Raw genomic sequence first — 15,567 nt, forward strand, 5'->3', positions numbered from 1 at the left:
TCCTGGGAACCAAAGTTGTTGTCCACACGGACTGATATAAGTGTTGCACAGGAAGACAAATGAATAGCATTTACATTTGCAGGTGCTATTTCTGTAATGAAGCAGGTTCATTGTCTGAAATGTATGTGTATGTATTTGTGTATTATGTCAGTGTGTGAATAGGTCGGGTGTGGTGAGTGTGCTCAACGGCAGAAGCATGTGACCCTGACTTTATTTAACATGCAAAGATTTCACAAAACCTAATAGGCAATAAGCCCCCCCCCCCATCCCTCTCCATACTTTCAGTTTCCATTCTTATTTTCACCCTCCCACCTCTGGGAATATTAAAGCCGCCTCCATGCACTATCTTCCTCATCAAACAACATCTAGAACATACAGAATCAGTCCAAGATGAGGTCAGTGTTTGGCTATATTGTAATCTATCCAAATAAATGTTATGATATTATTTTTAAGCGTAACATATAAGATTTTAACTTCTTGCTAAACTAGCTCTTAGTATACCATAGTTACTATAGTTCACCTAGTATGAGGACAAACATGTGATTGTAAACCAGAGCTCATTTGAAATGTAAATTCTGCAAGGGCTTGTGTTCAATTTTGAGTTCTATTTTATATTATTTAATAACAAATCATTTATAGTAATAGTATGTGTATGTGTAACAGGAGACTGTCTATGCTAACCAATCACTGTTTATATGCCCTCCTACTTGTAATACACTTTAGGTAAAAGAGTCTGCCAACTTATCAAATCTAAATGTAATACTACATGAATGTTAATATCTAGTACAATTAAAAAATAATACCATTATAAATATGTGAATTTCTCATATAAGTTTTATACAGTGTTTTTATTTCTTTACCAGTATGGATCATCATAGAGTTTTGAAAAAAAACCTTGACCAGCTGGAATGTCACTTTACCTGGACTCTGATAAAAGATGATTTAGATCTACTTAGCGTTCTCAATAGGTTGGATGAACAGCTTAAATTGGATTGTGATAAAAAAGAAATACTCGCACAAACTTACAATGCTTTAGCATATGTGAAGTTCCTTCAAGGGTTTCAGGAAGAGGCACTTAACAATGTCATGACATCAATGAAGCTTCACAAAGAGTGCCATGGGGAGGAATTCAACAAATCTCTCATTGTCACCTATGGAAATTTTGCCTGGATAAACTACCACATGAAGAACTACACAGAGTGTGAAAGTTACCTGCAGAAAGTCGAGAAGATAATTGAAAACATTTCATCTGAGTCTTCATCTGTTCCTGAGGTGCTTGGTGAGAAGGGATGGACCTTTCTTAAATTTTCTCGCAAGTATTATGAGAGAGCCAAAGAATGTTTTAAGAAGGCTTTAGATCTGGAACCAGAAGATGGTGAGTGGAACGCTGGTTATGCCATCACTCTGCATCGAACAGAATATGGGGAATTCACTGTTGAGACTTCACCCATAATCCAGCACATGAGACGAGCCATTGAAACAAATCCTGATGATGATGTTCTTAAGGTCCTCTTAGCTATGCAACTGGTTGTATACAAGAGCTATGAAGAGGCTGAAAGATTGGTTGAAGAAGCTTTAGAAAGATCTCCAGATCACCCACATGTCTTACGATATTCTGGAAAATTCTTTAGATATCTCGGATATGTGGACAGGGCTATTGATCTGTTGAGCAAAGCCCTTGAATGGTCACCTAATTCAAGTCTCACACATCATCAGTTAGCTCTCTGCTATGAGAAGAAGAAAATCCAACTACTGCACAAAGGATATCATCATGCCAGAGCATCTTGGATTCAACAGATTCGTGATCAGATCATCTACCATTTAGAAATGGCTACTACCCATGCACCCTGCTTTATCCTAGCTTTGAGTGATCTAGCACTACATTATGGAGAACGGCGTGAGATTCCACGAGCTGAAGAGATGTTTCAGATGATCTTCAAAACAGCCAAAGAGAAAAATGACAATCTACACGTGGTTCATTTTTATTATGCTGAATTTCAGTTGTACAGCAAGAGAAGTGAAGCTCTAGCTATCAAGCACTACATGAAATGCCTGGAGACGAGCCCAGGTTCACCTGAAGGGAAGAAAAGTGCTCGTGGCTTAAGAAAGATTGGAGAGAAGCGGATTCATAGAAACACACAGGACGGGGAGGCTTATGCAATACTAGGGTTCATTCACAAAGAAAAAGGAGAGAAGAGCCAAGCCATTGAGTGCTATGAGAAAGCTTTGAGCTTTGGAGACAATGATGAGTACCTCTCCAATCTTTGTGCTCTCAGACTGGCCCTGCAGTAATAACACTCGAAGTCACATTATATCGTGTGTGACGTAACATTTGCTTCAATTACTACAATTATAAGATATTAATAAGATATAACTTATAAAACCATATAATAATTTATAACGCTATAATTTATATTATAGGGATCAAACCCACAGTCTTGTGTTGTTAACGGAATGCTCCTACCAATGAGCTACAGGAAAGCTTTTTATATTTTTCAGAATATAAAATATAGCTTTACATATTTTAAGTATATTGGCACTATAACTTGTTAAATGAAACCACACATATTTTAACACTATTTCGAACAATCTTACATTTGGGCTTCGTGTTTGTTTGTTTGAATGAATGTTTAAAATATTTATAACACCAAGAGAAAATATGGGACTATATACATTTATTGAAAATAAATTATAGAAAATATTGTTTTGCCTTTCTCCAGCACAACATCAATTGTCAAATATGATACCCTCACATCATCTTCTGTCCTGTCAGAAGGAGGCTAATCATTATTTCACTTGAATGGAAGTAGATCATATCTAGTAGGTTATACTCAGAACATTATTCAGAAGAAAATACTTCAGACTGTTGTTTACCAAAGTGCAGAAAGTGAAAATTAATTCTAGTAATGTAAACATCACGAATATTTTATATAAAAAGTTACTGCTGGCATCAAGCATGCTTTGTTGAATGAATTAATAGTTGATTAATAAAGCAAGGACTGTATGGATGTAATAGGAAAGTAGAGGATGTGAATACTTCGGATGCACATCTAAAATATCTTTGGGGGTTTTCATTCTGTGCGCATGCTCACCTGTTCCACAAGACTGCAGATTGCTTCTCCAGAAATCCTTATGGTTTTTATTCTTCTGAGTCGCTGCCACTCTGCTACTTCCTCACACAAATGTAAAGGTTTGGTTGTCATTCAGAAAATGAGGTTCGTTTTTGACTAATTTTCAAACTTTTGTTTAGTTGTTTAAGCTGGACGTGGATCGAAACGGTTCATAAGAGAAACCAAACATTTGAAATGCTGCCTATTGTAATATGATCGAATGACCAGAGATCTATTATTTTTGCACTAAACCTATAATTTAAACAACATTTGTCAACATAGCATTTATTAAACTTTGTATTATTCTTAATATTAACATGCATCACAGTTATTCCATCAGAGCAGTTAAAGATAAATTATCTGTTATTGTTATCTTTAAATTACACTATGTACATTGTTTATGTAATATAATTTTGTGGGGATTTATGATGCATTTGTGGGGTAAAAATGAATTAGAAAACAAAAGGTAGACTCTGTGCATATACGTATGAAACAACTACATTAGCAAATGTATGCATTTCCCATGTACTTTAGGAGGTGTGGAGGGCAGAAAGTGGACTTATGGAAACTTCGCTTTGTTAAACTTTCACATGAAGCAGTTTGCTGAATGCAAAAATTGACAAACTGAAGGAGATTAGAGAAAATAATCCACCTGTCTCGCCTTGGATGTTCATCATGTGATTAGTAAGAAAGCCTGTGCCTTTTTTTAATTGTTAGAGCTATAGAGTGTTTCAGAAAAGCTTTTAGGAGCCTGAAGAAAGTGAGTGGAATTCTGGTTATGCCATTGTACTATATAGAATGAGAAAAAAGGTTGCTAGTCCGGAGGATTCATCTGCAATCCAACAACTCAGACGGGTGTTAGAAACAAATCCAGATAATGATGAACTAAAGCTTTTTTTTAAGCTCTGAGACTTGCTGAGTTTAAGCAGAGGATCTGGTGGAAAGGGCTCTTGATAAGTCTCCAGATAGTCCACATGTGATTCGATATGTGGGAATTGTTGAGAGTGGCTTTATTGTTGCAATGGCACAGCTGGCAGCTCTCTACAGTGACGAAGGACAAATCGATCGTGCTGATCAAGTGTTTCAGACAGCTTTGTTTACATCTAAAGACAAAACTTTAATTCAAGCACTTTACTTGTATTTTGGCAAATTCTAATAGTTCAGCAAGTGTGGCTATCAGATATTACAAAGACTGTTTAAAGATTGTACCAGATGGGAAGAAAAGTGTTAAGAATCAGAGAAAGATTGCTAACAAGAGTTTATCTAGAAACAGACACCAGGGGCCCGTTGCACAAAAGTAGAATTAAGAAAGCTAGGAAAATAGAACAGTCGCCTAGTTTAATCAGTGCATCCTGGCTTAATCCGTTGCACGTTTGCTGAGCCAGGATAAGAACGCACGGATATATCAAGCCAGGTGTATATAGTTTGGATAAATGCACGTACACAAAATTGATCAAAGAATCACTGATGCAGAAATGGACAAAACCCGTGCGGCATACTTTTCGCCTAATGAGCAACAGCTTCTTATGGAAACCTATGAAGAAGTGAAACATATAATATGTAAAAAAGGCAAGACAGCTGCTGTGATAAAACAACGAGAGAATGCAAGGCAAACAATAGCGGACCGATTGAATGCGTAAGTAGTCCAAATAACTATTGCTCCACTGAAACCCTCATAATTACAATTCAAGGAGTTACTTGTCATTTTCAAAAATAATTGTATACTTTGCCTTAAATGTGACCAGTGGACATGCATTTAACATAAAGAATAATTGCAAACACTTACCCACTATGTGCATCTATTTGATGTATTTAGTTTCTTTTATGTCTATAATCTTTTTACTCTTATCTATTTGTAATCTTTTTTTGCTCTTTTTATCCATCTAATCTATTTAATAATTTAAAGCGAGTCAAGATTAAATACAAGAATATTTTGCAGGCTGGTAAGTGACTTGTTTGCAAAGAACATAGGTGAGATGTTGGCTGACATTTTATTGTCTGATTTTAGCAATAAAAAAAAGTCATATATCTGGTACGGGGGGTGGCCCTCCAACCCAAGACTTCACCACAGCAGAGGAGCTGGCCCTGGACTTAAATAAAGGGAAGCCAGTGATTGAAGGGATCCAGGGAGGGACAGCCACTGACTCAGGCCCAGCAAGGGATACTGACCTCTTCATACAAGGTACATTATTGCACATGGAAAATATTGAAATCCATATATATTTATGTGGACTGTGCGACTTTGCCTTACCTTTCAGTGGCTGGTAACACCAGATTTGCCTGTGAGTACTCTTTATTGAATCATAGGCTTTGCATGTCCTGTCAAAAATATCATTACAAGTATTGAATATGGTGTTAAAAGGTGTTCACAGAATTCACAAACTGTCAGATATCTCTACACAATGCATCTTAAGAAACAGATCGAGCTGACAGAAGTCAAGATTGATGTGAACAAAAGAAAGCTGCAGGACATGGACCTTGAGATGCAAATTAAACGCAAGACACCGAGGAAACTAGAACTGAAAATCCAGAAACTAGAAAGAGAAGTAAGTGACTTCAGTTCATACTGTAACCATAACTGTAACACAATGTATTAATAATCATAATTTCTTCTCTCCAAAGCTCCAAGCTGACAAGTGATGACACCAAAATAATAAAAGAAAAATATTCCAAAACCATTGTAGTCTTGTAACTTTTTTATGAATGTCAAGTACACTTTAGTTATTGATCCAGTGAAGTGGAACTAGAATTTGGGAAGATGACCACAGTGTGTGCTACCGATGCCAAATAAAATGCATATAGCCTACATTATCCTTTATTAATGGATGGGCTAAATCAAAAACTAAATTAACTAAAATAATTTGCAATGTATTGTTCTCTAACAAGTCTACCATTTCTGTTATCTGGGAATATGGCACCATTGTCCCAATCAACATCCAAAGCAACTCTGGGAGCCCTTTCTTTTCTTAGGCTGGCAATATTGTGCAGCACTGTGCAGGCAACAGACATGTCACATGCTCTGTCTGGGGAGACCCTCAGTTGGTGCAGGCACTGAAATCGTGTTTTCAGGAGGCCGAAGGTCATTTCAATTTTGGTTTTGGCATAGGCATGGTTGTAAGCTTGCTGTGCTGGGGTTTGGGGGTCTGTAAGGGGAGTCATCAGAAATGTCTCACAGGCATAGCCTTTGTCCCCCAGCAGCACACCAGAGAACTCCCCTGCGAATGCAAAACATAATTCTTACATGTACTGTACTCTTGATGTTCAAGGTGCTTAAAAAATGGGGTGGCTTACCTAGAGAGAGTCTCTGGTAAATTCTACTGGCCCGAAAGATTCTGGAGTCATGAACTGAGCCAGGCCACTTTGCCTCTAAATTTGTGATAAGGGCGTTGGATACGAATATGGGTGCAATCCACTGTCCCAATTACATTAGGAAAAGCTGTAACACAAAATAATGAGTGTCATACTGTGACTGTGCTAATGTAACAATGTTATTATTTGTGTTACCTGCAATCTTGTAGAAATCCTCCTTGATGTGGAATGAATCTTCTGTGACCAGGGAAGGTGATAAATATGTGCACAAGAGATTTCAATGCCAGACTTACATTTCTTATTGTGCGGCAAATAGTGGCTTTATTGAGGTTTTCTGCATCACCGACAGAATACAGAAACATGCCACTTGCAAAGAATCGCAGTGCTACGCAGACCAGCTGTGGTACAGTGAGAGCATGGCTCCGTGCTGTCCTGTGCTGTATGTTTGGACCCAGCAGCCTACACAAATATCTGATGCCATCGCCTGAGAATCTGTACCTCTCAGTCAGATATTGGTCTGAAAAGGCCAATGGGTCTGCCCTATCTCGGAAGACTCTTTCATGCCTGAATGCTTGTCTGAGTATTAAAACTTCCTCATCAACTACATCATTCAATAAAGGGCAAGCCATTGTGAATCGGAGAAACACAAATCTTTAGTCTATAGATACTACATATTGACCTCGTTACGGACTTAATTGAAACCACATTTGCAACTTCATGAGCCATTTCTTATTATCTCATCAACTGCTATAATATATTGATATTTTTTCTCATTTACATTTACATTTACATTTATTCATTTGGCAGACTTACAAGTAGTTTTTTTTATACAGTGGCACATTACTGCAGAGCAATCAGGGGTTAGGTGTCTTGCTCAAGGACACTTCAGTCATGATCTGCTGGCACTGAGATTAGAACTGGCAACCTTCTGATCACAAGCCCAACATTCTAACCATTAGGCCACAGCTGACCCCTCATTCAACAGTACATTTCTACTCTATACTTGCATATACATAGTCTATATTCTATTTCTCATATACTATAGTATAGTTCTTTTGCACTGTGTTGGCATTCATTGTGGACAGCAAAGTAATAATTGCTCAAAAAATCTGCTTTCCTCACTGGGTGTATGACAATAAACGCTTTAAATCTCGAATAATATATATATATATTCATCAAACCTCTGACAGTGAAATGAACAGCAGTTTTCAATAATAACTAAAATAACAGTACGCATACTTATATGAATGATTGTATATCTAGTATTTTAGAAGTGACTAAAACACATGAATATCTAGGGAGGAACTAGCCGATAAATCACTAGGATTAATTTTAGCCTGGTTATTAGCCTGCTCCGGAGCAGGCTAGCTGCAAAGTGTAAATCTCCATAGTAATTTAATGTAGATTAATTTAGCCTCCCTTCATGCAACCGAGTTAGGGCTAAATTCAGCCAGGATAACTGGAAAATCCCAGCTTAATCCCTTATCTTGCTTTTGTGCAATACCCCTCAGGACTTTAGGGATATTAGAGTTTGTTAAGCAGGTAACAGGTGGGAATCAATCCACTGTAGAGGACTGTGAGCATGTTCTGGAATCTACATTTAATGAGAAATAGTACAAACTGTATATTGGAGTTATATATTGATTCAATGTTATTACCTTTAACCGTTTAGTTTGGCTTGGTATTACTGTACGCAGTATTCTGAATAAAAACAAAATAATATATAAGTTAAATACATAATATAGAGAGTTTTGTATTCATAGTTTATCTTTTTTATGATATAATATTGTATTATAATATTGGATTGCTTTCAACTATATTTTGCAAACTGCACAATTTTATATTTTTATCCATGTATTGCTTCAACAGTTTAAAATATATTACTTAATTGTGCAATGTGTAATAGAAGCTCTGTGTATTAAGATTTATATTTACTATAGAAAATAAGTTTGATTCATAGCAGAGATTTTTATGCATTGGCCAGATCTAGGTCATTTCCATTACTGCCAATAACTATTTGTCCTCTAAATAAATCTTACATGTTTTATGCGTAATCATTTCATATTAATACAGTAAATTTACTAAATGTCTAGTTTTTATTATTTTGAAAAAGAGAAGCTTAGGCCGTTTACACGTACAGAATGGAGCACTGCCCTCTATTGACATACAAAATATTTACTCCATCTGGAGCTCGATTTATATTCTGTAATTTCATGATCCACAGAAAAAAATACACAAATAAAACTTATTGTTGAAAAAAAAGAAACATTAAAATAATAATTCATATGTCAAATGTTAATCCTTCAGCCAAAATGGATTTATGGCACCTTTAAAAAAAAATTCTACCTTATAGTTATATATAGATTAATATGTATAACTTTACTACTTGATGAGAAGGAAACATTGTATGAATATAATAGGAAAATAATTTATGTTAAAACTTCGGATGCACATCTAAAATATTTTTAGTTGTTCATTCTCTGCGCATGCTCACCTGTTCCACGAAACACCGCCCATCGGATTGCCTCTCCAGAAATCCTTATGTAAGGTGACTGATGGTACTTTCGGTTTTGATTCTTCTTCGCCGCTGGCACTCGCTACTTGTTCACACTAATTTAAAGGTTTGGTTGTCACGCAGAAAATGAGGTTAGTTTTTGATTTATTTTACTACTTTAGTTTAGTTTAAGCTGGACGTGGATCAAAACTGTTTATTAGATACATCAAAAGAATTGTAAATGCCGCCTATTGTAATATGATCGCATGACCAGATATTTATGTTTTTGGCACTAGACCTTTAATGTCAACATTTGTCAACATGCACATTTATTAAACTCTGTGTTATTCTTCATATTAACATTCATGTACACGGCAAGAAATATATTTTGTGGGATTTATTTATAATGCATTTGTGGGGTTATATGAATTTGAAAACAAAACGTCAGGTAGACTCTTGGGGTAGTGTGTGCAATCTATGTAACAACTACATTTGCAAATGTATGTACTGTATTTTCCATGTAATTTAGGAAGATGCATCATTATTCTACATAGGCATACTAAACTAATATGTAAATGTTCTACAGGCTAATAGTACATGTGTAGTTGATGACTAAATCGTACATGTGTCCTGTGACATAGCAACACTTAGAAAACAAACTATTAATAATACATTGTTTTATAAAAAAATATGTTTATTATATAAAATTGCATAAGACCGATTGATCTTCATTCGTTTTTTTCTAAATTTGAAGAGACTTTGACACCACTCGAGGAACAGGAACAATATACAATGGTTGAAACCATAACAAGATAATTATAAAGGTAACGAGAGGGCAGAGACATAGACGAGAACGGATAGAAAACACATTAAGTTGTGACTGACAATAATCTGTTGCTCTCCACACAATACACGTGGTACTGTCATGGTCCTGCTCCAAGACTAGAAAAACCTTACAAGACGTGGCAGAACCATGACAGTCACACCATAGGACAAATTTGCATATTAGTCTGTCAGCAACCTACATTCTGATTGTTCATTTCCCCCATGTTCCTATGCATAAAATAAATAAAGCTTTTCATTTAATGCAGCAGTACAGAGGATAAACTTCTCAATGTGGAACTGGCCAAGCTCGAGTGTCACTTCACGTGGGATATGAAAAAAGAAGACACAAACATCACTGATCATTTAACAAGACTGGAGGAGAACCGTGACTTCAATCTGGGGAAGGAGTTTGGGACGGCACGCACGCACAACTCTTTGGCATACGTCAAGTATCTCTTGGGTTCTTATGAGGAAGCCCTAACAAATTTACAGAAGTCTGAGGAGCTCACTAAAGGTTGTTATGGGGACAACTGCGATGAGAGACTCATTGTTACTTATGGAAACTTCGCTTGGTTACACTTTCACATGAAGCAGTACGATGAATGCAAAAGTTACCTGGACAAACTGAAGGAGATCAGAGAATCAAAACCACCTGCCCCCCCTTCTGTTCTTTATCCTGACATAGTTGGTGAGAAGGCCTGGGCCTTGTTTAAATTTTCACGTGATTACTATTACAGAGCTATAGAGTGTTTCAGAAAGGTGTTAGAGCTAGAGCCGGAAGAAGGTGAGTGGAATGCTGGTTATGCCATTGTACTCTATAGAACAGAATACAAGTGCTGCACAAGTGTAATTCAACAACTGAGACGGGCGATTGAAACAAACCCAGATAATGATGAACTAAAGCTTCTATTAGCTCTGAAACTTGCAAAGTCTAAGCTGTTTGATGAAGCAGAGGATCTGGTGGAAAGAGCTCTTGATAAGTCTCCAGATAGTCCACATGTGATTCGATATGTGGGGAAATACCTGAGAGAATATGAGCAAAATGTACACAGGTCTATTGGCCTGTTGAAAAGAGCTTTGGATGTTACTCCAGATTCAGCATTTATACACCATCAGTTAGCTCTCTGCTACAAAAAGAAAAAAGAACAATTAAAGGATAAATTTGAATGTCAGAGATTTCGTGATTTGAGCATCTCTCATTTTGAAAAGGCCGTCACTCTCAAGAGTGGCTTTCTGGTTGCAATGGCACAGCTGGCAGCTCTCTACAGTGAGGACGGACAAATCGGTCGGGCTGATGAAGTATTTCAGACAGCCTTGTCCACAGCTAAAGAAAAAACTTCAATTCAAGCACTTTACTTGTATTTTGGCAAATTCCAGCAGAACAGCAAATGTGAGCTGTTGGCTGTCAGATATTTCAAAGACTGTTTAAAAATTGCACCTGATACAAAAGATGGGAAGAAAAGTGCTAAGCATCTGACAAAGATTGCTAACAAGATTTTATCTAGAAACAGACATGACACAAGGGCTTTAGGTATACTAGAGTTCATTCGGCAGGTAACAGGTGAGAATGAATCCACTGTAGAGGACTGTGAGCATGTTCTGGAATCATAAATGCATTGTTTTGGTACCATGAGCTTTCAGGTGTTCAGGTTTCACTATCTAACAAAAATAGATATACTTACTTTAGATGTTGTCTAAACATGAACTTTGTTAAAGTAATTGCATTATGTTTATAAAGCAGAGTTATATATTGTAAATTAAACAGATCCTTAAATTGTAATGTATTTCACATAGATTTCATATTTGGATGGAATCACAAATGGAAGCTAGCCAAGTGCATTTGCTCAAGAATTAATGTTTCAGAAACCCACTTATTGTGGGTCAGAGAATAAAATGTGATTGAATTTCAACACATACTTCAATGTTTTTGAAGTATTCATGTATTCACAGTTTGTTAATAACATTAAACATTTTTAAAAGGATGTTACAAGATTGACATATTTTTGTTAAAATACTTTTCAAGATGAAAGTCACATCAACATTGATAATGTATGTTATATTTATGTCAAGTCTGTTATATTTACGACAATTGTCAATATTTTCATAGAACATACCTACTGTAAAATATTCATAGTCCATGCCCACTGTATAATAATTTCCTAATATTGTATTCTGTATTTAAAATGCAACAAAATTAAAAAAATATTACAAAAGGCATCATCTATAGTATGAATTTAATTTGGTGATCAGAGAGCTTACAAATCAGTTATATAAAACCTATTAAACCTGAAGCATCTGACCGGAGCATCCTTACAACCAACATTTATGTCAAAGTGAATTTAGAGGAAGCCTACGGTGAGAATCGACAACACGGAGAGGTAGAGAAGATCTTTACCAGCCTGATAAGCCTCTCAGTGATTTTGAAAAGCAGCTAGCTATTCACTTCAACAAAGAAACACTAGGATACCTGGCAAAATGTACACAAATGTGTCGAACACAATATGACGTTTACTATTCATGTTCCTTCCATTCGCTTGTAGTAACGCTTGTTGTAAAGATGTAGCGTTGGAACAGTTCTTTTCCTTTTAAATGCTGCCACCTACTGGTTGGATTTGGCTATTGGTCCTGCGACGTTGACTGGAGGAAATCATATTATTGCTGACGTGTTGCTCAGTGTCTTGAAATACATGTATATAATTCCTAGTAATACTGATAGACATATTTATCTTTATTGTAAAATGTGTATATATATGATATGAATTTCAATAAAAAAGATTATGAAGTTAACACTACAATAAGGTTGTATTTGTTAACATTAGTAAATATATTTGCTACACAAACAATGTTAATATTAGTGTAAATATAAATATTACTAGCCTTTCATGGTTATTTCATGGTGCATTTACTAGCCTAATGTTACAACCTCTTACACATCTTTGAAAAACTAAGATATTAATTCCTGTAAAAGTCATTTGTAAGCCTATACGATTATAGGCTAGAAACAAGTTGTGTAAACATGGATTTATACAATCCCACTTCTATCACTATTATTAAATTAAACACAATTATTTATATTTAATTTTTATTCTTATTTGTACGTTTTAACTTTACAAAATATGAAATACGTCATTTGGAAACGGAAACAAGCTCCATAATGGGCGTATGGCGAAAAAGAAACAGCTAATAGTCATTTATCTCAAAACCGAAACTTATCCGTCTGCGGTTTACTTTCGTTTTCGTGACAGCGAATGTGACGACGCAGTGAGAGAAAAGGTCTACACAAACTATTCGTTATCGCATATTTATCGTTATCGCATTTTATAACGGGGTAAGAGTCACTTTTTATTTTTATAGAAGAAAACCAGACCTATCTTGAATGCTTAAACAAACCATTCAAAAAAAAGATTGAATGAAAAGTAACGATGTCAGATTACCTGTTTAAATTTTTAAATGTAGGCTACACATACAGATTTATATTTGTGTTAGTCTTATTGTGTGCGATCATTTATAATAATGCAATTTTTAAAGTTAAATAATAAAAATAACTAAAACTGCATTTAACAGAAATCCTATATTTACTGTGTTCATTAAGAGCTTTGATTAAAAATACCCAATAATCTTACTGTATCTCACTTCTTCATGTTCCAGCAGTGAAAACATGGAAGCTGAACTCAAACAGCTGGAATGCCTTTTCACATGGGGGGTGGAAAAATCAGACATAAGAGATTTTAACATATTGCCAGAAAAACTCCATGACAGAGTCAAATTTTGCCCACCGATGTATCATGCCACATATTTCAACATTCTGGCGTTCATCAGCCACTTGGATGGCAAAACAGAGAGAGCGCTGGATTATCTTCAAAAGGCTGAGTCAGCATTGAAAGAAGACAAAAGAAAAGACGCTGACTACCTGGTGACATACTCCAGCTTTGGATGGATCCACTATCACTTGCAGAACCTCGAGGATGTGGAAAAATACCTGATGAAGGTGAAAAGTATATGTATGGGCAAAGGCTCGTCTGATAACTCCTGCAACCAGCCCACAGTAGATGGTGAGAAAGCGTGGAGCTTTCTGAGGCTTGGAGGATCATTTTACGAGCGAGCGAAGGAGAGTTTCCTCAAAGCTCTTGAAGCAGAACCAGACAATGTGTCGTATAACGTGGGCTATGCAGTAGTGCTATACAGAATAGAAGGTATGAACAAAGACAGGCAAGTTAGTACAGAAACCAGTGAAGCAGTCGCACAGCTCAGAAAGGCACTCAACCTTGATCCCACAAATGCTGAGATTATGGTGCTGTTGGCCCTGAAACTTCAAAGTTTCAAGAGACAAGAAGCCCAGAAGCTTATAAGGGAAGCTCTCAGGCTGTCCCCTGACGTCCCGCAGGTGACCAGATATGTGGCTAAATATTTCAGAGCAGAGGGCTCCATTAAAGAATCACTGTCCATCCTTGGGAAAGCAGTAGAGTTGGCTCCAAACTCATCTTTCTTGCATCATCAAATCGGTCTTTGCCATAAGCAGCTTCTTATTCAGATGTTGGGGGAGAGGAGGCCTGGAAGACGTTTTCCTGCTGCTCAAATATCTGCTAAGGCAGGCGAATGTATCCAGCACTTTTCAAAGGCTGTAGAGCTAAAACCCACCAACATTTATGCCAAAGTGAATTTAGCAGAAGCCTACGGTGAGAATCGGCAACACGGAGAGGTAGAGAAGATCTTTACCAGCCTGATAAGCGACACGTCTCTCAGTGATTTTGAAAAGCAGCACTGCCTCACCTCATATGGTTTGTTTTTGCTCTATAAGAGAAAGGATGATGACAAAGCAATCGGTCAGTTCAAGATAGCTTACACGATTCCCATAGACAGCTATGACAGGAAACAAGCTGGCAAGAAGCTCAAACAGATTGCAGAGAAGCGTCTCAACACGCAGAGCAAAGTCAAAGAAGCATTTGAGATTTTGGCTTTTGTATCTGCTGAAGACAAGCAGGAGGCACAAGCAGAGATGTATCTCAAGAGAGCCCAACAACTCTCAGATACTGATGGGCTTTCAGAAACCTTTGCCAAGGGACTGAGACTAAAAGATAATTGAACTGTTACTTGTACATATATTTAGCAAAAGACTTGCTATTATTAGTAACGGCTTACTGTATTGATTATAAACAATATTTAACACATGTGGCTTTTGATTTTTGTTGTTTTAGAGAACAAAGCATTTTAATTTTGCTCTTGGGCATGAAAACAGTCTGGCACAAAGTGGCTTTTTAGCAAGAATGCAGATATAACCTGAATAAGTTGTTAATGAATGTGATATGTTAATACATTTCATTGATTTACTAAAAATATAGTGTAATGGATATTTTCTAGTCTAGCTTCTTGATGTGTCTGTCTATATGTTTACGAAGTGTTTATCTATGTATTTCTCTATACACCTCATACCACTCTGCCTTTGCCCTCGAGCAGGGACCAAGATGTTCTGTTTGGAATAACGGGCATCACTTCTCGTAAACCAGCTCGGGATTCTTGCTAGGGGGCAAAGGAAGGAGGTGTCACGTTTTAATATATACTCTATGTGCAGAAGGAAAGAGCGCCTTTTCTCCGCACCATCTCATTGCTTATGATGCAGATTAAACTACAATAAAATACTTTGCAAAGTACTTCCATTTTTCTCTGTGTATTGTGTTTGCCAAAATTGACTCATCTAGATTAAGGAATAAAAAAATTCCAAAACTATAGAATGAAACTTATCTTTATTCTCTTGCTAATAATTCACAGCTGAAAGGCACTAGTGCACTCTTTCAAGGTTTCAGTTTCCATTGTGATTTTGATCCTCCCATC

At 36.6% G+C, this 15,567-nt stretch overlaps 3 protein-coding genes across 4 annotated transcripts; all 3 read left to right on the forward strand.

Annotated features, from left to right (window-relative positions):
• The first annotated feature begins 317 nt into the window (after nucleotides 1-317).
• LOC306906018 (interferon-induced protein with tetratricopeptide repeats 5-like) lies at nucleotides 318-2,695 on the forward strand. Its single transcript, XM_079477068.1, has 2 exons — nucleotides 318-395; nucleotides 864-2,695. The coding sequence occupies exons 1-2, from the start codon at nucleotides 391-393 to the stop codon at nucleotides 2,290-2,292; spliced, it is 1,434 nt and encodes a 477-aa protein (XP_079333194.1). The 5' UTR covers nucleotides 318-390; the 3' UTR covers nucleotides 2,293-2,695.
• A 6,278-nt stretch (nucleotides 2,696-8,973) lies between these two features.
• LOC306905538 (interferon-induced protein with tetratricopeptide repeats 5-like) lies at nucleotides 8,974-12,528 on the forward strand. The gene is made up of 2 exons (XM_079476215.1): nucleotides 8,974-9,065; nucleotides 10,005-12,528. Exons 1-2 carry the CDS (start codon nucleotides 9,061-9,063, stop codon nucleotides 11,347-11,349), a joined length of 1,350 nt encoding a protein of 449 aa, XP_079332341.1. The 5' UTR covers nucleotides 8,974-9,060; the 3' UTR covers nucleotides 11,350-12,528.
• Nucleotides 12,529-12,949: 421 nt separating this feature from the next.
• On the forward strand, nucleotides 12,950-15,386 carry LOC306905536 (interferon-induced protein with tetratricopeptide repeats 5-like). 2 transcript variants are annotated; one of them, XM_079476212.1, is made up of 2 exons: nucleotides 12,950-13,066; nucleotides 13,387-15,386. In XM_079476212.1, the coding sequence occupies exon 2, from the start codon at nucleotides 13,397-13,399 to the stop codon at nucleotides 14,819-14,821; it is 1,425 nt and encodes a 474-aa protein (XP_079332338.1). In that variant the 5' UTR covers nucleotides 12,950-13,066; nucleotides 13,387-13,396; the 3' UTR covers nucleotides 14,822-15,386. The 2 variants fall into 2 exon arrangements, with proteins under 2 accessions (XP_079332338.1, XP_079332339.1); XM_079476213.1 differs by having other exon boundaries at nucleotides 12,967-13,066; nucleotides 13,390-15,386.
• The last annotated feature ends 181 nt before the right edge of the window (nucleotides 15,387-15,567 follow it).

This window comes from Barbatula barbatula (assembly GCF_947034865.1).
Source record: "Barbatula barbatula genome assembly, chromosome: 16".
NCBI lineage: Eukaryota > Metazoa > Chordata > Actinopteri > Cypriniformes > Nemacheilidae > Barbatula > Barbatula barbatula.